Source organism: Phasianus colchicus, chromosome 6, assembly GCF_987193195.1.
Source record: "Phasianus colchicus chromosome 6, bPhaCol1.hap1.1, whole genome shotgun sequence".
Lineage (NCBI taxonomy): Eukaryota > Metazoa > Chordata > Aves > Galliformes > Phasianidae > Phasianus > Phasianus colchicus.
In genome coordinates, this window is record NC_143441.1 from 13,031,025 (window position 1) to 13,055,022 (window position 23,998).

Below are 23,998 nucleotides of genomic sequence, written 5' to 3' on the forward strand. Positions count from 1 at the left end.
AGCATTACCTTGAAGGACTTAGCAAATGTCCTAAGAACAAATTCCACCGATTCACATAACGCACACACAAAAATTATCATGAAGCACTTGTACAGAGTGTAAGGGGACAGGAGAAAACATCTGACATGTCATACAGCTTCAGCAGTTAATAGGCTACTATATACCAACAACATTTTGGTACCTTAAATTCATTTGACCAAGCAAAGGGTTCTGACACTTCTCAATGTACTTTGGAAGTTCTGTTTGAAAATATCTTCTGTTGCATATATTCTAGAGGAAAATGTGAGCATATAAGAATCTATAATATTACTTCCTGGAATGATTTAGAGACCTGTGATAAATAAGACCTCCACTCTTTATTCAGTTCCCAAATTAAGGGATTGGCAAGCAGAACTGAACGCCAAAGTAACAGAAATATTTCCAGTTAGAAGGATGCTAACATCTCCTTAATTTGCAGTGAGAGAAATCAGCATGCAAGGCAAATGGGAGTGCGTCTCAAGATGTAATCAGGGAGGAAAGAAGAAAAACTGAACAGATTGGAGCTCCCTAACAATTCAGGTGGTATTGTGTGCAGCTATAATTGGCAAAGGTATTTTATTTTTAACCTGGGAAATTGTGACAGTGATCAAGAATATGTAACAAAGCACCAGTGAATGAAAATTATAATTTCTAAGTGCTGCTTCCATGAACAACTTATTCTACAGATAGAAACTTTTCATGAAATACAAGACTTGAAATTTGCATAAAGCCATCAATGACCTTCCTTAAATGCCTTGGGAAAATGAGCCATCATCTCCTTTTCAGAAGAGGTAAGGAGACTGAGTCATCCATTATATCTATATTAGAAGCAGCATTACAGAAATGTAAGAGCCTTGCCATGCTCACTTCAAGAACAGGAAAGTAACTAGTGATAACCTTCACGGGAATAAATAATTAAGAATAGTTCTCTTCCATTCTTCTTGGGTTAGTAGGAGGGGGATCACTCAAATACCTCAAAGAATTCGACCTATGATGTGTCACAGTATCCCCTTAAGGTAACTATTAAGATAATTGCCCAGTAAGAAAATTAAACCATGGGGTTAAGTCTCTCATCCTGGGCACTCCGGGATGCTTTGCTTTCAGGTTCAAGGCCAGTCTGAACCATTTCTTGTCTTCACTTCTCTCAGAATTCAGTAAGTTATGGAATAAATCAGTCATAAAAATGACAGTATAAAAGTAGAAACATACTTAATGATTTAACATCTGGAACAGTTCAATCCTTTGGAGATATTTTTATTGCGGATTTTCAGATGTTAGTCCATGTAGTCATTATGCACTGTTTAAACAGACTACAATTATTACTTTTCCATCTGGATTAAAACTTAGGCTCATTTTCTTATACCACTATAAAATATTTTAAGATTATATCTGCTCACTTTTTTCTTGCAAGCATTTTCCATATGCTCATTAATTCTATCCTTGGTTGTTTTTACTATTTCATAATATATAACTGCTGTTAATAATGCAGCAGGAAATCAATCTAACACAAATTACCTGTTATATAACTTCAACAGTTAACACTGGACTATCTGGATTAGTACTGCTCTGTAAACATGCATTTAAGTCACAAAACATAAGATGCTTCAGTATTTTCTCTATCCTCTCCTTCCAAGAAACTGCCCATGTGAAGATGCAAATGCAGACTTGCATTTAATTTGACAAACAAGTTATTTTATAAATTGCTTTCTTCTGACTAAGTTAACTACTAGCTACATGCTAGCCTGTATTTGGTTTCTGAAGACAGTATAAAGTCCTGGTCCAGATCTAGATTTTCCAGCAACTACTTTTCAATAGGTCATGAGCTTACAAATGGAGTTCTTAAACACCAGCATATGAATTGTCAGTGTTACAAAAAAAGACCCACACAGTAACATTCAGGCACAAATACGTGAGTTGCTGTCTCTACCAATGTCATTTCAAATGAAGTTTGGGACCTCCTACCACAAAGCCTTTTTCTCAGTAACCTCTACAACCAACATATGTTTTATTAGCCACCAAAACCTAGGAAGAGCAATTGCAAAGGCAATTAATTGAACTAGTCAATCATACATCAGATGTCTCACAGCACTGCAGAGCTCTTCAAAAATAGAAACGCATATCTCAAAAGTCTCATCTCTATATATTGATTTTAATGGAAAAAAAGACAGTTTGCAGTAGTTATCACTGCATTATCTAAAAATAGATGCTTAACTCAATATGTGCCCTTTGCAGTCAATGGACCCAGGCCTGAGTAGGACATGGACGTTTCTTTCTTTTCACTGCTAGGGCAGAACCTCAAGTCAGATGGGGTACAGATGATGAGAATGTTCTCCACACAAAGAAAAATACGCAATGCTATAAAAACCTCAACAAATGAAAATCCAAGAAACAACAAACAATGGTTAAGAACATAGTGTTTCTTCTCCTACATGCATGTACATCTTATATACATATATATGCCTTGTATGACCTTGTAACTAGCGTTGCGTATGATTGTTATATATATATAAAACGATTGTTATATCATAATTGTTTTATATATATAACAATCTCATGCAATACTAGTTACAAGGCCATTCCCACAACATTTCACAAATCCTCATTCCTAAGCCTGTAAGTTATCATACCGGAAATATCTGATCTGAATTTCAATCCACTCAGTTCACATAATTCTACACAAACTAGTTATTTTCTGTTGAAGGATCCTATTTTCATACAGGGAAACCTATGCATCTGTTCACACTCTCCACTCCTCTAAAACCACAATACCCTAGCTGAAGTTTCCTATGGAAAACTTCCCTTAAGTTTGTAGGTAATGAGAAATGAACAGTAACAAAAATAGATGCGTGATATCTATGACTTCAATAAATACACTGGTCTCTGTATCTTCTAAATTCCTTACCTATTATTTATCTTTAAGCATCCTGCTTAATTATAACGCAAATCTTTTCGAGAGAAGAATGTATGAATGACAAAAAGCAATGCTGTGTAAAAAGACAAGAATTCTCACTGCACTGGGTGATAGTGGTCACCAGCTGCCAGGCAGACGCCACAGGCACAGCCTCCAAGCACCACCCAGGAAGGACACATTACTAGCTGTGCTCATTTTGACCCACAAGGCCTGATAAACTTAGAACTGGAAGAACTACTCTACAGCTCTGTTAAAGCCAAGCGTTCAGATTTTAAAGAGCAGTAACAATTGCATGCACATTACAGAGGCATTCAGATAATTAGAAAGAATAACGGATACAGTGGCCATTTTCTGAAAACAGCATAACCAATTTTTAAAAATCCACCATTTTCTTGTCATCTCCATTAGTTGCTTTTGTTGTTGCAATGAGATCCATCTGTGAATTACCACTGTGGTGAGGGAGTAGCATTAAAGCGGGTAAATGCACTTGATTCTATTGACTTTTAATTAACATCAACTAAATTTCTATTAAGCTTCCAAACAGACCTCACATATCTCATCAGATGTTTGAATTGTTGTCCTTCTATCTTTAGCCAAGAAAGATGATACAGTTTTAAAAACAGAAAGACGATAATCTTCTTAAGCAGGAGAAAGCAATAATACTTAGCTGCAAAATAACCACGTGGCTCCTAATACAGCATAAGTTAGCTCTTATGCCAAATTACTTCATGCTTTAATAAGCTCATACCATATTAGATAAGAATTTTAAATTAACTGGCCCCATGCTAAAGATACACTTTCTAGAACAGGTTGTTTTCTTATTTTTCCTGAATTGATACATAGACAGATAAAGAAAAAGTGTTTTGTCTTTGCAGATGACAACTAGCGTGCCAAGCTCCAAACAAGCATCATTCCAACACACTCAAGTCTGAATTGCATTTGTAATTATAAACTGAAAAAATCCACATCTGTCAACTCAGGAGTTTTATATTAGTTGCAGTAAGCCAAACATCTCAAAGGCAGAGAAGTTACGTGTGTTATGTATGAAGCATATACACGCTTCCACAAATTCAAATAAACAAGTATCTTATGTCTCGTTCAAATTTCTGCCTGGCAATCTCTCTCTCAATAGAAAGCCTCTACACTGATAACAGAAGGAAGTTAAAATGCTGGTTTTTTTTTTTTATATTCTAAAATAAAAGGAGACAATAAAATGGATCAGTTTCTCCTTTCTGATAACTACCACTGAATTATTTCACTTGTAGCTTGAAAGATGAGCAAGCAATTTTTAGTACTTGACCTGTACGCCATTCACAAATGCAGTCTGCAGAAAATCAATTTTGTCCTCTGTTCTTCCATATAAGAATCTCTGCCTGACATCATCTGCCTGTTTACTTGAACATCTATGCCATAAATACATTATTTAGATTTTTATTTTCCAAAGAAATAGGACAACACAGTTCTAAAGCAAAAACCATCTTCAGAGAACTCACACACCTCATTGCAGCCTTCCAGTATTTAAAGGGAGATCATAAACAGGGGGGAAATCAACTTCTTATATGGATAGAGAACAACAGGCCTAGGGAGAACGCTTTTAAACTAAAAGAGGTGAGATTTAGATGAGATGTCAGCAGAAGATTCTTACTGAGTGGTGAGGTTCTGACACAGGTTGCTTAGAGAGGTTGTGGATGCCCCATCCCTGGAGGTGTTCAAGGTTAGATGGAGCCCTGGGCAGCCTGGTCTAGTGGCTGCCAACCTTGGCTGTGGCAGGAGGGTTAGAACTTCAAGATCCTTGAGGCCCCTTCCAAACCAAGTCATTATTTTACGATATATACAAAAGAAGAGCTTCTAAAAAGTGACAGAGTCCTGAGTACTCATATATATAATTGTAAATACACGAAGTGAGAAGTCTGTACAATAGTAGTATATTTGCTAAAAATATGTAAGTAATGCAGTCTAAAGCAGTAAGCTACACCACTCTTCGTAAGGCTGAGTTCCTTTTAACTATTAGCACAGACAGACAAAACTATCATTCCAAAAGCTCCTTCTCCATCATTAGTTACTGGATGTTTCATTCCGTGGCAATATTACGGGAATTTGGCAAGACACCACAGTGGTCAGCATCACTCTTACAGAGACTGAATAACTACCAGACTTTAAGAAACCAGTACACGAAATGCTCCTCTGTGGATTCAGTGAAAGTTCACGTGTCAGGTTAGATAAGGTATGAAGGGTAGAATACGTAAGATACATACAGGAATAGCCACAAAAAAACAAGGCAGTTTGGGGAGTAGAGGAAGGAAGGAAAGTAGCGAGGAGTTTGGAGTTCAACTCCACCATGAAGGAAGCGAACACAAGTTCAACAAAAATTGGGAAGCAAACAGAGAGTTACTATTGCAAGCAAAGCTCTGATAAGGTAGATAGGCATGAAATTAATTCCACAGCCGTTCACAAGGGAGGCAGTTCAAAATTTTCAGTTTATATATGAAAGCACTGTAAGATTTATACCAACACTTGTGCCTATACTAAAAGGGAATGTATTTTATGTAGCTGAATAACATAATAGAAGTTCCTTCTTCAGAATTTTAATGTATTTACCTCAATTTTAGCAATAACAGTCTGAATTTCCAAACCTTGCAGAAGGTCACCATATTTCTGGTTTCAGAATATTTTCATACCACTCTCTTCAGAAACCCATCAACACCACTCAACTTAGACTCACTTCTCTCTTTTCATTGTGTTTCTGAGAAAGCCGCTTACATTTTGTCTTACATTTCCCCCTGCACACCACAGATGTTACAAGTACACGAGCAATACTAAAACATTCTAAAACAGTTTGTTTCTACCGCTACTCCATGACACTTTTCCTTTCAGAAGTCAAATAAGATTATCAACATACATAAAAAGCTCCTGCAATGATAGGCAGCAGTAGATAGAGCTGCTTTAAACCAGTTCCAGATCAACCAATCCAATAACAAAGAATGAATTACTTACGCCTTTCTGAGGATTAGGGTTTGCCAAACACTCCAAAGGAGGCAGTCTGCAAGAAGAGATACTTCCCTTGCAGGTGCCAACCCTTAAATGAAGTTAGGGGGGCATGGAGCCTCCATCCCTTCCAGTTACAGAGGTGAATTGCTTCCACCTGTGCTCCCAGGACTGGCTACACCCATTCACCAGGTGCTCAATCACTGGTTCAGGCCGTAACCCAACAGTTCCCATATGGCCCTCATTAACCAATGTGTTTCTGCTATTCATAACAAGAGAAAAACACAGCACCAGGAACACCATTGAATCACATGATAGAGTACTAGTGGGAGAAAAGTTCTACTACAGTTATTTCTCGTTCCCTTTCAGGTCCCTTTAGACATAAAATAGCAAAGATCTCAGAAAGCATTTCCCCCTGTTTAAAACAGTTCTTTTTAATAGCCATGTAGTGCTTTGAAAGTTTCCCTTTCTCTGTAAAACTGCAAGAAAAATACATGCAAGGTAGATATCTATCTAGCACAATTTAGTGCTTCAAAATACTTATATAGAGCAGCTTTTTATTTTTTTTTAAGCTTGAGATATGGGAGAGAAAAGTGTTATCACATGCAATCAGTAACTGATTTTTCTATTACTGAATATTCCTGCAGAGAGACAAGTGCAAGAGATGACCAGAGATCTGCCCACCACTATTTTATAACTGCACAAATCACTATTTGCATGTGCTCATACATTTTTTAGCATCCATTCCCTTATGCACATAAACACACCAAAAAAGCAGTCAATGCAATTCCTAATCTCACACTGATACAGTCAAGAAGGTGCTTTTTGTGCAGTTCCCCCAAGCACTTTGTGTAGCTTTTGTTACAAGCCATTCTCAAATTATTCCCTTTAACAGCATGGAGAGGTGGATAACTACAAATAGTTTCTCACTATCTGACAAAAAACTGCTTCAGGGCCATACCAACAAAGTTAGAAAAATCAAAAAGATGCCAGAGACCAAGAAAATGGCTCGAGAGCCTGTCTTCTGAGATCTGAAGAGGAGCCTCATGCATTTCGAAGAACTCAGTATTAAATGTGTAAAAATGCAAACGAACTCTATGCCTTTTCCCCACACTCATCCCCCAACATCCCAGCCCTTCCACAGAGAACTCAGAAGCCTCTTTCACCTCTCTTCAGATGCTTCTGTGTTACCTTCCCCTCCTCATCACATGCTTTGCACCAGCATCTAGACTTTCCCAAAATCCATGCTCTGTACTCAGAGCTTTGAATGCACTCTCTACAAGAGGTGAACTTTTCTGTTTTGCCTTCAGCAAAAACAAAACAAACACCTGCCCTGCTTAACCCAAAGCACTGTGGAGAGAGTTGTGCAGGCAGCAGTGTCAGGCTGCACACGACCCAGAAATCCCCATCTCTTCTCTCACCCTTTGAGTCTCCTCCACACAGCCCTTCCTCCTCTGCCCTGCCCACTCCACAGGGGTTTTGAAATTGAAGAATGTTAGAGCTGCTTTCAGAAGATTATGAAAATAAATGCCATTGTGTTACTTCAGAACAATACATATAAACATCCAATGTCCTGCCTTTAGAATGCAGAAGCAAAGACAAGTGGATGACGATAGTTTCTCCCAGCGTACCTCCAAGCAAACTGCTGCTTCACAGCTTCTCATGCCACAGGCTGTATCTGTATCTTTGGGTTTGTGTTCTTGTCCATAAAACAATTTCAAAAAATGTAACTGAAAACATAAATTATTCCTTGAGACCTGATCACTGCAGCACTACTTGAGGGAAAAGGACAAAAAAGAAATCTGTTCATCAAAAGACTTTTTTTTTTTAATCCAACAAATTTGCTCTATAGGTAGATGAACATCCCTCGCCTTGGGACTTCCCCTAACAACATACTCAAAAAATACATATTACCTCTAAGCAACTACTGCAAAAGAACTTTGACAGTACCGATCAAAGCTAGCATTTCTGCTTCATCATTAGCTTCCTTTAAAAAAAGACAAACTTGCCAACAATTTAGTTCTCAAAATATCTTCTAGATGTTAAGATAAAAAGACTAATCTGTGCTTTAATATATAAATATATTAAACCTGAACTGCAGAGGAAGAGAACAGCTAAATTAAACCCATTGGGGTTCCTGGCTCTGTTGTTTTGCCTGTTCTGTTTGTTTTTGTTTGCTTGCATGTGATATAAATATTGAAATATTTGGCTCAAAACTCTTCTGAGTATACACAGGAGACTTACAGAGTCAGTTCAGTGTCAAGCAGAGGAAAAGGAGAGCAAATGACATCCCGTCTGCTTATGTAATATTTTCCAAAATTTGCTTCCCACAGTTGAGAATCCAAAATAGCATCTCAGCTGCGTTATAAAAGCATTCAAAAGAACCTTATCATTTATCTGACTACATATCAGATAATGAGAAGGAATAAATTTATTCCCCTGTACCGAGTTCTAAACCCATCATCATCCATTTTTCCACATACCTTTAATAAACATGAGAAAACATGCCTGCAAAGAGAAAACAGAACGCTGGCCACTGTCAGACCACTCATTTGTGCTTAGGAATTCTCCCAGCTGCTGGGATAATATGGTGATGTGCACAGGATGACTATTTACCTTCATGTATGATTTAAGCATGTTTATGCACTTAAAATGTGTTATCTACTCCAAGAGGCAGTTTTTTCCGCATTGCAAACCAGTATGTGTGTACACAACAGTAAGACAGGTTTCGGTCTATTCAAAAAGTTTTTCAATATCAGCTGAAAAACTCTGCTGAAGGGCTTTGATGACTCTGATTTCAAGCCATTAGAGACTCGTTCTTCTTCAATAACCAAAATCATTATTTTCCTTATTCCAGAGCCACCCTTGTGTCATTGCTGACAATAAATATCTACCTGTTAAAACTATTTTACGTCAAATTTCATTGAGTTTATTTTTTGCATTCCAAACATCCTGTCACTAGGGAAACATCTGTGGCAGGAATGCAAATTATGTCTGGGACGGTAAAAAAAAGAAAACATGTATGAATTTGCCTTTGTTTTTCAAAAACTCTACAACTGAAACCAGTTTCCAGAAACATTCAGAAGTTCTCTGTTTCAATGTGTTTGGCTTTTTTTCCCCTTCATTTAGCGTGTGACAGAAAGGATAATCTTATGGAGTGTTTTATCAAATACATTTCCCACCCACCTGGACTAACATCCACACATGCACCCTCCCACCACCACTAATACTAAGGAACTTCTAAACCAAAAACTTAGTAGCTGAATGTGGCTAAAATGCTAATGCAGACAGAATTTAACAATTAACAATAAACAGGAAGAAACTGTTTTGAGCTTTGAATACCCTGGCAATTCAGCAGGGAGAAAGGGCAACTTCCCAAATAACTAAATGCATATTATAAATGTTAAGTGCTTGTCTAATCTTGAAGTGACACTAATACGGGATAAAGTATGAATTCATACAGCCAGGGTTATTCCAACATAATTTCTTGCAGATGCTTTTATGTTGCTTTTGAGGCCTGTTAGATTCTTGATCCATGCAGCACGCTAATATAATTAATGGACTGCATCACCACAGTGGTATCAATTCAGCTTCCTCAGATTAGAAAGCAGAAACAAACCAGAGCAAAAGAGGAAAGAGCTGTTTAAATTTTCACATAATGGCATTTGTCCAGATAAACTTTATTTCGCTCTCATTTTAGGATTCTTTTTGCAGCCAAAGATGTAAGTAACATTGGAATTTATTCAACATAGAAGTAGAACAATGCTATTTAAAACAAAGAATTTTAACGAAGTTACATGTTTTTTTTAATTTTATAATCACAATTTTAAGGTTCTTTGAACTATTAACATTCTTCATGTAAAATTAAAAACCAGTTAACTGTGTATTTTCGTACTTCCTGGATTTCAAGGTTATTTTGGAAAAAGAGCTACAAGATAACTCTAGATGAAAGACAAAAACAGCCATCTTTTGAGCAAAGATGGAGAACAATCCTGTGCAGTACAACACTGCCAGTGATGATAAGGATGTATTCCTAGATGTGCCCTAATGAACCCTATAAGAGAAAGCCAAGATAGCTAATAAGGAGCTTAGTTCAAAGCGCTCATTGAGCAAGAAACAAAAGTGCTCCAGGAAGAACTGAGTGCCTCAAAAAGAGAGACATGCTTAAAGAACAAATTGCTACAACAAAACAACATACGCAACAATATATTTTATAAAAGATGTGAAATGTCCAATTCAAACAAAACCTGACTTGTTTTTTCATGTGGGAAGATAAACATGAGGAGTCGTCAGTGTAAAATGACAAACTGGAACTTGAAAATGTTGTTTAAAAAAAGCTTCTTGTGAGTTACTCCACAGTACCCAAAATAGAACACGCTGCTAATGAGAATGCACTACCTCTTTTCTCCTGTGTTTGCACAGCAATCATCACTCAGCAAAACAGTGCTAAATGCAGTAATGGATTTGCATTAGTACATTAGAAAATACCCAGTACAAGAAAATCTAGAGAATAAACACATTCAGAAAACCAAAGATGAAAGCTACAGATAAAAAATTGCTGCCAATTTATATCTTAGGGAGATAACCCATATATGGGCCATAAAATTATCTTTCTCATGATAAACTCCACTTTCATAATTAGCTCTTCCCCACGAAGCGGCTCCTCAGTCCCACTCGCTATATTTCTCCTTGCTAACAAGATGTAAACATAGCACCTCCCTTTTTTATTAGCTTTGGCTAATTAACCATCAGCTTGACAATCTATACATCCATCTCATGGATGTTTCTTGCAGTTTAAACAAACTAACATTAGTACAGCACTTTGGAACAGTATCGATTACTGTTACACAACTGAATTAGCTCAAGTTTTAACATAATTCTTGCAATTTTAAACGAAAGAAAAGCCTTTCAGTCAGAGTAAAATAGACTGACAATTCATTAACATGCAGCATTGACAATTTTTTTTTGTAGTTCACCACAAAAATGATCCTTTTCAATCTGTGTATCTTTTCAAAACAAATTTTTATCAACAGTAAAATGACTGTACTTCAGAGTACAGAATGCTTTAGTGATCAACTGTGAATTTGACCCAATACGTGAAATAACTAGTTCTGTAGTGGAGGTTTAAATTCAAATGCATGATCAAATCACATCTCCAATAAATACATTGCCAAATTGCTCGGACAGGAGCATCTGGTGCAAATAAACTTTCAAAATAATATTATGAATTAAATGGCACTCTAATAAATTATTTCCATGCAACAGCAAACTTCTACTCTCAGGATTTAAATTAGAGGATACATCACCTAGGTAAATTCACTACATTGCTTCTGTGCCACAACTCTTACAGTCATTAACATAACACAAATCACCCGGGTCACACTCTGCACAGTGCTTCAGTAGATGATCACTATACATTTTCCAAGTATTTCAGCACTGCCATTTTCTGAGCTTTTCCTTACAGTAATTTCCCAGGAGTGCTAGGATATCTTTATGTTAGTTAGTCCAAAACAACCTATACAGAATCTGAAGGTCATACGCCCTTGATTTCAAGTTAAATAAGCAAATATATGTAACTTACAGTAACTCATTTTGACTGACACAGATATAGAAATACTCTCACCACCAGTAAGTAGCGATGCTGCCTCTGACTATGGAATGGAAACGTTCAGAAAAACTAGTTCAGACTATAGACTTATCGGTGGTGGAAGCGAGCATGAGTTACACATTAGTAATAATGATCGCCTCGGGTGTAAGTTCCGATCTATGGGAAGAAGGCAGCATTAACTATAGAAAGCTGACCAAATTCCAAACAAGATATTTATACTTCGTTTATTACATCAGTGAGGTAAACAAGGAATTTCAATTCCCCGTTTTTACTCCACAGATAAGTAGACTAATGCTTAGCTCTGCTAAAAACAACCCCATTCCTCAGGTCTGGTTCCCCAGCTCACAAATACAGAATTAGTGGTTATGGTTTAAACCAATTTCAGTACATTTATCATTTAAATATTTTTTGTATAAAAATACACATCCTTCTGTTCAGTATGAGGACTGCTCTGAAAGTAATGCTTCCTGTTTTATTATGTTGGCCCATGACATCAGAGGTGGATGTTGGTGGTACAGCATTGACATTGGCCACTGACATTCATTGATTCTCACTGAATGTTTATGGAGATGCAACAGTGGATGTGAGCACAGGGAGCTGGTGCGAGGTGCATTTCAGCAGTGGAAACAGAAAGACAAGCTATGCTGTGAGCAGCCATGCACAGCTATCACACAAAGAAATGAACAACATCTCAATGAGCTCACGCACATGTATCAGCTAATGGTGGTGACTATGTTGAGAAATGCTGTTTTATAGCTGAGAATTTGCTCTATCAAACACTGTCATTTTACTCTTTTTATCTCTTGTGATTTCCATTAAAATAAATAGAAGGCATTACATTTGGAGCAACCAACTTTTGTCCATATGAAAAGAAGAACACCATGTACTATAATGATTACCAAATTCTGAAAGCTTTTTACCTTACAATTATTCCTTCACTTGCACTTTAGTTGATCCAAAGTATCTGCGGCTAATATTCTAAAATAAACCAGTTTTACCAAACAATTCAGCAATTCATCAAGAAACAAAACCATCATGGATGGACAAGGCAAATCAGTACCTTCATTTACAATTCATGATCCCCTCAAGCAGGAAAACCAATTATCAGATAAAAATAGGTCATTAATAGGATTTCACTGAGAACAGACAAAAACCAAAACCAACAAAAAACAACAACAAAAATCAACAACAAAAAAACCCAACCAAATAACAGAAGAAAAGGGTGACGAGGAGAGTATATAAAATTAGGAAATTAGGAATTTAGAATTGGTTGCCAATGAACTCTGGTAGGCAGCATGAGGCAATAACACTGGAACGAAGAAGCAAGAGAAAAGGAAAATCCTTTAAACAATGTAGCATTCTCCTCATATCTCAGTTATAAGAGAAATCTTAAAAAGAATTCCCAGCATTTAAGGTACTCAGCATTAAAAAGGCGCCTCCTGTACAAAATAAAGACAGTTTTCTGCTGTATCTGCACATACAGAATAGGATATAAACTGAAACCTACATTCAAGTATGCACCAACAGAGACTGAAAAGGAGAGATTAAAAGGTTTCTAGAAGTCAGTGGATTGATGTTTAGGTTATTAAGGGAACGTCTGGAACTTTGGATCTGGTGGTGGGTCTGGATGAAATTTTAACTTGGGAATATACATTCAGAACTGGCTAATAGACACATCCATGTGCGTCAGAACTTAACTCTCAAAGTCTTGTTAAACTGTATGTTCGTCAGGAGACGTGAATCAGCAACAGTAAGTCAGTTCCAGATAAAACTTTGCACTTGCAGCAAAAACCTCAGCATTTCCATTTACAGTATTTTTTTCTTATTATTATTAAGAATGCTTAAACTGTAAATAGTAAAAACTGGAAAACTGCTAGATTATGGAATTAATTTACATGTGTAAATAACAGTATGCTTCTTGCGAAATTTAGAAAATTAACAGAGGTCTTAAAAATTACGGCAAATTATTAACCGATATGCTAATTTGTTCTAGTAATTCAACAAAAGGGCTTTGATCTGGACTTTTCTTTCTCCAACCCTCAGCAGTACATTTATGCTCCTTATGAAAAGCTCCAAGTATTGAAATGACTCACGCATACATTAAACCTTGAACTTTTTTTTTTTTAAATAAATTCCTTTTCCCCACACTGTTGAGGTTGAGAACATGACAAACTTTGTCTCTCACCAATTCACAGGAGCAAGGAGTATTAACTCTGTATACAGCAGTGTCAGTAAATGGCGCAGGAATGAAAAACCTGGTAATCAGAACGTGATTCTTCTTCTTGAGGCAGTATTTCTGCAGACCGAAGTTGCTTTGGATTCTTACCCAGCTGTTCTACATTTTCTCCTACAAATCATTACAGCAGTACTCTGCTATTTTTCTTCTCATAAACAAGAAGAGCAACCTGCCTCACGTATCAAATCAGACTCACAAATAATGGAGTCCAAAACTGTGGGATGTAAGGCAGCACCAGGACAGAAATATTTGACATTTTACACCCCTTCACAGATGCAATCAGTCCAATGACCATCTCAGAATGCTGCAAGTCCCTAAAACACACGAGCAATGAACTACCCTAATCCAACTCATCAGTCCCAGACTGTCATATATAAGACTGTCATAAATACTGATGATTCTTTATATAAGCAATATCTTTTCAGTTCCCTCTGGAAAGATGGGAGACTGGCCCTTCTGAATAACTTTTTGCTTATTCCATAGCTATTTTGGAGTGGTTTGAGGAAGAATGTATATGTTCTAACATGTTGTGAGCAGTTAGGGTCAAAACATTTTCCCCTCTCATCTTTTCAATTGAAATGCTCAGAAACAGTTTACATTCCTCTCCTCGGTATTTACGACTGTCTCTTCCGCTCTGAAACAGAACCACAGCCATTGTGATAAACATACTGAGAGGTTATCTAGTTACAGCAGCTTTTCTTAAAACCCTGCGCATCCTCTGCCAAAGCGCAACCATGTAATCTTCACTGAAGGCTGACTTTGGCCCTGCTTTATAGTTTCACTGAAGTCACGACAGTGTTTCATCTCTAATGTCATCAGTCATTTATTTCTCTTTCCTTACTGTTCGGACTGGCTTTAAAGATACTACATTTCAACAGACAATTTTGTTGGACGTTAAAATTTCACTTCTTGTTGAGATAAAGAATATGAAAGAATATTGTTCTTTGTTTTCTTTTTAAAAATTCAGTCACTTAAACCAAAGTTTAACCACACTGCCTAGCCCTGCAGTCTGCATTCATTTGCCTTCTCCCCTCCCTCTTAAAATTCTACCACACCTTCCTCAAAGCAGATCAGGCTGTATCTGAGTACTGATATGCATGAATAGGTAGTACATTCACTACATGCTAGACTTGAAATTAGTAAGTATATCCCTTTTATGTCAATTCGGCTACATTCCCAATCTACAGCATTGATGAAGTATTTCATACAATGAATGTACTGTCATTCTTTTTATCCAGAACGCTAGTGCCAAGCAAAAATGCCAGGGATGAAAAAAATGCTATTCTTTGTGCCATATTGTATTCAGAGTATTTTTACTTCCAAGTAATGCAGAACCAAACACCTTCTATTTCAAGCAGGAAAATTAAAAATCAGTATTTGTATCGCAGCAATTTGACTATTTTGAGAATTCTTTTTCTCAAAATATATTTAAAACATACAGATAGTTCTCACCAAGCTAAGAGAAGCAGCACCACCAACAATAAAGCAGAATCTGAATGAGCCAGCTTTGCAGCTCCACAGACAATTCTGCAGCTGCCACAGCAACCAGCAGAGGAGCCAGCCAAGAGATCAGACAAGCAGCCAAAGAAGAGGTCAAGGCTTGGGAACCAGAACTTGGCATGGGGGTCTTACAGCTGTCAGAGATGCTCAGTGAGAGAAGTCACTGTTCTCTACACTTCTTGCAAGTAAATGGGAAAAAAAAAAAACACCAAACACTAACAAATCTACAGCCATTAAAAGCCAAGACAGTGCTGAAAGAAGATACATGCCACCATTTGTTTTGTCACAGCATTGCGATAGCAAGACACTGTGCCAAATGGCAAGAGTATTACATGCACAGAAATACAATTCTGTAGTGGTACAGACTGTTAGATCTCCAAACAGATGGCTTCCTCTGAAAAAGAAATATCAATGAACAAAATGGAAATAAAAATTAGATGACTATTCTTTTTTTTTTTTTCCTGTGATTTTCAGTGGGAGTATCGAAGAAGGTTGCTTCACTTTTTAAAAAGTGATATTTTTTCTTTTTCTTCTTACACCAAACTTTCCTTTAAATTCCCCATTGCATAACTACACCAGCAAGAAGTCTGGTATATAATCAACAAGTTATACAAAAATTATTTTTAAACTCTATCTACAGAGAACTGAGAAAATGTGAAGCTATGTTTTCTACATTATTCCATACCTGTTAATCACAGGCTCAAAATGTGGAATGACATCTGCACATTTTAAGACTCACTAAACAAAATTTGCAGGACCTCTACACAAAAGAACAGAATCAGACTAACTTTTTGCAAAGTTAAAGTTAAAAGCATATGCATGCGAAACCCCTAAGCTAGTAGCAGCTTTCAAGAAAGCTGTCTCTACAGATTCTGTGCTGACAAGCCAAGTAACTGCCAAATAATGTTTAAAAACAAAAGAAAGGCTCCTAGAAAGTGCCAAAAGAAATGCTATATGCTGCCTTTATGATTCATGCTCTATGAACAGAAAAAAAAAAAAGAAGATATTTGCACTGAGATTCTCACAGGCCCTGTGAATGATGCACAGTCCATATTAAGCAGATTCCCAAGGAAGTATCTTGCTTGCTAGCACAGACTGTAAAGATGAATAAAAGTTCATCTGTGATCAAAAGCAAAAGAAAAGAAGAAACAAACATAATACAACCTATGTCAAAAATGCATGGCTATGCTAAAGAGGTTCTTTACACAGAGTTCAAATAAATGACAAAACTCTTTGAAAACAAATTTGGCTAAAGACTTTTTTTTCCTTCAGTCTTGTCTTACTCTATAATCAGCATCTATGTCTAGCTTCAGATTGAGATATAATATCTCATTTCATTTTCTGAAACTAGAAGAACCAGCAATTCCTAGTTTGTAACATTCTTAACTCCATAGTCTGTTATCTATTTCTTCAATGTCACATTTCTATACGTCTTCTCTGTTTTTCTCGGATCATGGGAATCACCAGAAAGCTGTACCAATGCAAGCTTCTCAAGAACACTTTTCACTGTTATACAAATAAGACCTCTAGTGGTTGAATAAACAACTACTACTACTAACATATTTAGAATTTCTAGTCACCTCTTCTCCAAGATAAAATTTTATTGTCATAGTCCCTCCCAACTAGAGTTCAGCCGCTAAAGGCATATCTGCAGAGCCCTTTTGAAAGCTATCCATTCAAGGTGATAAACTTATTTTATCCTAAGCCTGAGTGCATGGCTTAGTCGTTAAATCCAGGGATACAAACATAACCAACAAAGAATGGGACTGTTTTTGTACCTTTGTTGACAATTTCACATCTTCCACATCATAGAATTCTACAGATTTTAAGAATATTTAAGGCATATACACAGATAATGAATCCACCACACCAGCATTTAATCTTAACCCTCTGACTACCAAAATCATTCCAAAAGTGAACGCTCATTTTCTTTTCATTCTAAGCCACTGGGTTTTCTTGCTCTTCCTTATGTATACTTACTCTAGTTTTAAACTCTAGTCAGCAACTTGAAAACAGAACCACCACCAACTCTGGCCTGTGTTTGTGGCAGTGATTTGCATTTGGATTGGTAAAGTGCTGCCTAGGCATCAGAAATTTGATCTCAAATAGCAAATCCACTTCGAACATTATCAGACCTGAAACTGTCAAACACCCTTAAATACTATGTTGCCACAGAACACCAGTATACTACACAATACCTGAACTTCAGATTAGCAAGTATGGGTAAAATCCTTCGATCCACATACTTGCCTTCTTCCTTTAATACAGCAATCCAGCAAATTGCTATTCTGCTAATAATGGTCCAAAGGAATTGTACACACAAACAGAAAGAACAGCTTTTAAAACTGATAGCTCATCATGATTTCTTTCCATAGTTCTGAATTGGTACACATTTGTACAATACGCAGCAGTTCTAATGAAACAGTATCTCATGTTTGGCCACATTTAGAGATTTTGCTTTATTTTTAATGACTCAACAGCTCACTGACAGCCCCTTGGTGCTTTTGCAATCTCATACGCTGTTGGAATGAAAGAGACGATGCCAGAAAAGTTAACTTGCCACCCTTCACAAAACACTCCTTAACTAGAAAACACCTCCAATCTTCCCATTTTGAGCAGAGGTCACCACAGGACACTGTGGCTCACCATCAGTCTCTCAGGTAGAATATAAAATGAAGACTTCCTCAGAAATGCCAACAAAACTCTGCCAACACAAGAACCAAGTAATTAGCTTTCTAGCCTATATAATCATTTTGTGTAATTTCTACCTTTCAAGCACATGTTTTAACACAGACTTGCCTTGATATAACACAAAATGTTTATCATACAGAAAACAGTTCTCTGATGAAAAATAGAATGTACAGGAGCAGAATAAGAACGTTGTACACTTGAGTTCCATCTTGACAGAGACAACCTATGCCTGAGGCAGAAACCCAAACACTGGGTAGTCCTCTCAGACTCTTCACAGTTTCAACACTGATTTTCCAGATGTAGCTACAATTCTGCAACACTAAGCCCATTACAAAGGTACATATGACAAAGGATACTTTTAGCTGTAGATGGTAGTAGGCACAAAGAATTTAAAAGATACATTCATATTGAATCTTGACTTTATGACAAAAATAATCTAAGCTATCACTGCATGTTGCAGTGATTATAAGAACATGGTTGCACCAGCAGTACTGCATTAACATTACCATACCACAGCAAAATCTCTAGACAATGTTCTAATGAAAAATGACAGGTTAGGAGGCTTCTTTTGTTTGAAAGAGAGAGAGGAAAGTTGTAAGTCTTCTACCAAACTTAAACAAAAAAAAACACAATGCAACTTTTTACATATTAGCCAGAATTTCTTTGTGGGATCAGAAGAAGTATCTGTCTCACTTTATAGCTTCTAAGATGATGCACCAATCTCTTGTTGCATCTCTGCAGCTCAGACGTTTTCAGAGGCAAGCTGAGCAATGATACGGCTGCAGTTCTTAATACAATGTGACACTGCCAAGGAAGATGCAATCTCTTCTCCTTTTTCTTCTGCGTTTATATTAGAAAGGCAATTCTAGTAAATAGGTTCCATGACTAACATTTGAGAAATGTATCATACAGTTGTATGTACTTTGACACTCAGAACACATTTTACAACAGACAGCTTTTGACTCACTGCTGTACTCATTTTATTATTTTCATTATTATTTTATTTAAACCGAGTAACTCGGAGATTAAACTGTGACCATGGAGGGGGCAGAGAAAATCAGCCTGCCATTAATGTTATTCACTCCACCTTCAGAAACAAGGACAAAAGGAGGGAGGGGAGGGGAGGAGATTTGCAGATAGAATGGTACAAAGCTCAGCTGACAGCATACTCAGAACTCATAAATTTCAACTACAGCAATAAAAAGACCACATAGTGGTCAGAGAAATGCGGTCACTGCTATCTAGGAAATCAACAGTTACAGTTTGTGTTGTGTGGGGCTTTCAAGCTATGCATTTATTAAACCAAACCCAAAGCCGTAAAAAGACAGACCCACTTGCACCTTATGACATACCCAAACTTATGAAAACCAATTAATGAATTTATTAACATAATGATTCCAGTGTCACTTTTCAATCCACAATCCTCGCGAGGAGGACTGGGGCCACATACCATTTTTACTGATGTACTTTCGACTCTGTTTGCAGACAGAACAGGAAAGTAATTTTAGTCTCTTGCAATTACAGAGAGAGAAATCAAGGCACTTACACTTACAGAAACACTTTATAACACTTTATAAGGTGTGTACTAGATTCTTTCTTCACATGTAAGGGGTTAACCCTCAAATCTTCCCTATAAACACACTGTAGTATGTTTTATAAGAATTTAATAAAAATAATAAGAATGTAATAAATACTTCCCCAAATTAGTTACTTAAATTGGCATGAAAACCACTGGAAAGACATCATTTTTTTTCTATTTCTCTTGTTTGCCCCTGTAGCTCCTATAATGGCATAGGAAATAAAGCAGAACTGCCAAATGCAACCAGTGTTAGATTAAACTAATACCTCAACTTCTCCAACTTACTGTTCTTCAGGATGCATTCATGCTTTATCTGTTACCAATTACTTCTGGTACAGACATCTTTTTTTAAAAAATGAAGCTTTTAAGAAGCTAGAAAAACATGAAAGTATTTGAGATCAGTAACTTACTTGATAATATATAATTGCAAAAAATTAAACATTTATTTTAATGACCTTTATTCCCTTTTCACCTAATCTCAAAACAAGTTCCACACAAAATAATTTGCAATGGTTATGAACTCCTGAACAAAAAACTGAGGTGCAGATAAGCTCAAGTACTGCAAACACTGTAAGATAACATTTCAAGTTGAATAATAGACACCCTCATATTTGATATTGGTTTATCTGTAATCCCCATAACACACCCACACTCATACACACTCACTTTACATCTTATGACAAATCCTCTGACTAAAACTAACCTTGATCAAACATATTATGGTTATGAATTCTCAGCAGCTTCTAACTGAATCTCCTTTGTAGGAATTCAGCGAAAAGATTCAGCCGATTATAGGCACACATTAGCAGTCTCTCATGACATCAAAAGCACCATTAAAGGCACTGGAATAGAAAGCTGCAGCGTGCCAAGCTCCTTGCACACTGCCACAGTTAATGAAAAATCCCTCTGAAATTTTACACATCACGCCACTGATTTCTGATCAGAAGAGTGACATTCTGGATTGACACTTCCTTCCAGCATAAGATAAAGACTCAGAGCAAAAATAAAGTAATTAAACCCCACTTCTACCGACATTTACCTTATACCATGACTCATGATCAACTTCAGTCTGCATTCAATAAAACATCTGCACAGAGAATATTTTAAAAAGTCTGTATACAACAGCTTTTCAGTCCAGTGCTGCACTGTTTTACAGAATTTAAGTTCCAGAATCAGTTTTCAGTGGTTCTCTTAAGAGAAATCCAATAAACAGACCAACCACAACAAAACCAACCAACCAAATGAAAGAGATTTAATTTTATTTCTTTTTAATACAACTACAGTTTAAAAAAGCAAATGATGATATTGAAACTACTTCTGAGGTATGGGGAAAAATATAGCAACTGATTTAGCACATTTTTAATAAGAGACTGGAAGAGATTGGATAACTCCCGCTGCATTTTTCCAATAAATGACTAATTGCATTTACTGTATTGAGCAGCTGTGTAACAAAGCCAGTAAAGCTAATACTAAAGTAGATCTTAACACTCTAGGTCACAGACTGTTAGTAGTTATTGTAGAAAACCATGCATAAAAGCAAATTATTCCAGAAGTTTCTAGATGGAAAAACAGCAAGCCAAAGTATCACATCATTTAAGACTCTCTGAAGAGAGATGTCTGTATCTAACAGACAACACAGAGGCTCCAACATAAGGATGACTGGATTTCTCCTGCCATTTGGAGACATTTCTATTCAATTTCTGTTCTCTATTTCTTCTCCAATTACAGCTGCAAAACCTGCATTTTCTACCTTGGGATTCCCCTACCTGCTCAGAGTCACTCATTTTTATTCTCAGTAATCTTGAAGATACAAATGACAGATTGGATTTATCCTCAAATGGTACACAGAGCTTCTTTTCTTTCTTTCTTTATTTTAAAGTAAGAGCCTCCTTAGACAAAAGAGTTACATAAAACTTTGGAAATGGGAAGAGCATCACAATCCCTGGAAAGGGAAGGCTTGTAACAAAAACAGTACCTAAGAAATGCTATTGCAAACTGCGTCACAGATGTATGGGAATACGGTTTTTAGATCCTATAGTAAGTACTCTCTAGCAGATGCTACTATCCAGGCTTTTTCTGACAGTTATGAATATCACATTTGCAAAAAATTATTTAAATAGTTTAACTGAATAAATTAATACATTATTTACAAAAGAATTCAGCTTCATGAAATACTAAGCCAACCTCTGGGATAGCTGTAAAGCCAGGTGGCTCTGAATGTTCATACTCCATTTTGTCATTAAGTAATTAATAAACAATCAAGTGGAAGGTAAACAATGAATATTAATAGGTATTAACTTGTCTTTTGTTTGACAGTCCCAATTGCAAGCCAGGAAGCCATACATCCTGATCAGGCTTGAGCAGAAAAAAACATTTACACATGAAAGGAAACCTCTTTGTGGGCAATATTAATTTAAGTGGTTTTTGAAGAGATCTGAATGTCTGATTCTTATGAGTTGTTTAAAATGTCTTGTAATTGTCTCCAAAGATCTGTTCTCTATTCATACTGCCTTTTGAAGTTGCCTTGTTTTGGCAACCGTACACAATCCCAGAAGGAATGGAAAAATATATTCCTACTCAGTTCTCCTGTTATTTTTCCAGGTTGACGCTTCTGAAGCATTGTTAGCATAGTGAAGGAATATGCTCTCTTTCTGGAAGACTTCCCAAAGTATGTTCTTCAGTCAGCCTTTCTATTATAGGTATGGCTTAAAAATACAGTATGAACTACCAAATGATGTTAAATTCATGAGGAAGAACAATTCCAGAAGACACATTCATGTCTGCTGAAATTAGTGAAGGAATCCCCACACATGTTAAAATGTTGCTGTGATCCTTCTGGAAATTTCATGTCTTTTAGCTGAGTAGCACCTCATACCTTTTGCAGCCTCCTGTTCGTGCTCCTACCTGGCTGACAGCAAGAGAAGAGGATTCTCGTTTTGCTACTGTTGCTTCTCCTAAGAAGTGTTCTTAGAGTACATCCTATGGCACTGATTTCTCTACCTCTACTATCATGTCACACCCACACTGGCAGCATCTAATTTAGAATTACAAGACCTTACATGGAAACATACAACTGAAAAAAAAAAAAAAAGAGCAGAGAAAAGCAAGAAAAATCCAGGGTAGAACCTACACACATGGCAATGACTTATAAAGGTAGGATATATTAACAGTACTTGTCTAAATTAATTGGCTTTTAGCTACAAAATAATTAAAGTTCCTTTGGAAAAAAGGATACGCCATTGTATAAATGCACTGCACTTATACATGCTTCCATACACAGGTCTGGCTATGTCATTTTTAGTCATGAGAAAACCTTAAGAAGGTTCACACCACAAATCAACAAAGTGTGAGAACTAATTCCAAAGAAACATGACTACATATTTAGCTATATGAATACAACCTTCCTTTGTCCTCTGTTGCAATTTGGCCTAGATAAATCAATGATCCGACCTAGCTTCACTATTTTTTGCACACACTGCTTGATCAATCTTTTGGAAAAAAATCTGTTTTTTCTTAAAAAAAAAAAAATAAATTCAAAAGGCAACTGGACCTTTTAAGAATAAACAGATGTTAATATGCATTTTCATTTCTATAATACCACAATGCTAGAAAATACAACCAGCATCCACAAACTCACATAGGTCTAAGAACTTTATTCATGTTTACTTTCATTTATTTTGCCATTAATTGAAAAAAACAAAAGCCAAAAAAACTCCAATGCAACAACAACAAAAGCCACGTGAGATGGCAATAAAAAGAATTGTGATCAAGTTTGATTTTGGAACTAAAAACATTTTCTACATGTACAGCCTGCAAAATTGTCATTTTTTTGACCTCACTGATATGGTTGCAGGAATTTGGTTCAGCAGTAGGCATTTTGTAGAATTTTAAATAGACAAATCTATAAATCCTTTTTCCTTGAGAAGTTGAACCTTTCACTGAAGTGAGAAAAAATCTGAGAAGCAATCTGTTCCCCTGTTAAAAGAATATTAACATATCTAAAATATCTGACATTTTCACTTTCAAACTAAACCTACAATTCCAACAACCTCTTAAAAAGTACAATTTATAGAAAGCACTCTGAAATTTGAGTTCATTTTTAGTCTTCAAATGTTGTCATATAAACTGAAGGATCAGTTCGCTCTGTTTTTATACTGCAGAAACCTTCAGAAACTTCCAGCTGTTGTTTTTAACCAATGCTACTCTGCATCTTCCAATAACTTTTCACATGGTTTCAGCTTGAAATTTAAACATAAAAAAGCTATTTTTATGGCTTATAATTGCAAACCTATGAATAAATCGACTTGCAGTGGCTTACCTGTAAGTCCAATATAAAATATAAAAGTCAAATGACCATTCTGTAAACTATTAAAAATGAAAGCATATTTTCTTTTTTTAAAGAAGACTTCTAGATTTGATTTCCTATGCATATTAAGCTGTTTGCTGCAGAGGAATTTTCAAATGGAAACA

At 36.4% G+C, this 23,998-nt stretch overlaps 1 protein-coding gene across 6 annotated transcripts in view; it reads right to left on the reverse strand.

Moving 5' to 3' along the window:
- ANO10 (anoctamin 10) overlaps positions 1-23,998 on the reverse strand; it is a 117,250-nt gene that overhangs the window by 69,875 nt on the left and 23,377 nt on the right. Inside the window, exon 12 of one of the 6 annotated variants that reach the window (XM_090142495.1) lies at positions 20,833-22,432. The exons of the other annotated variants lie outside the window; for them this stretch is intronic. Coding sequence (XP_089998621.1) covers positions 22,382-22,432 — 51 coding nt within the window. The 3' untranslated portion in view covers positions 20,833-22,381. Of the gene's footprint in view, positions 1-20,832; positions 22,433-23,998 lie in introns of those variants that run through there. 6 annotated transcript variants of the gene reach the window in all.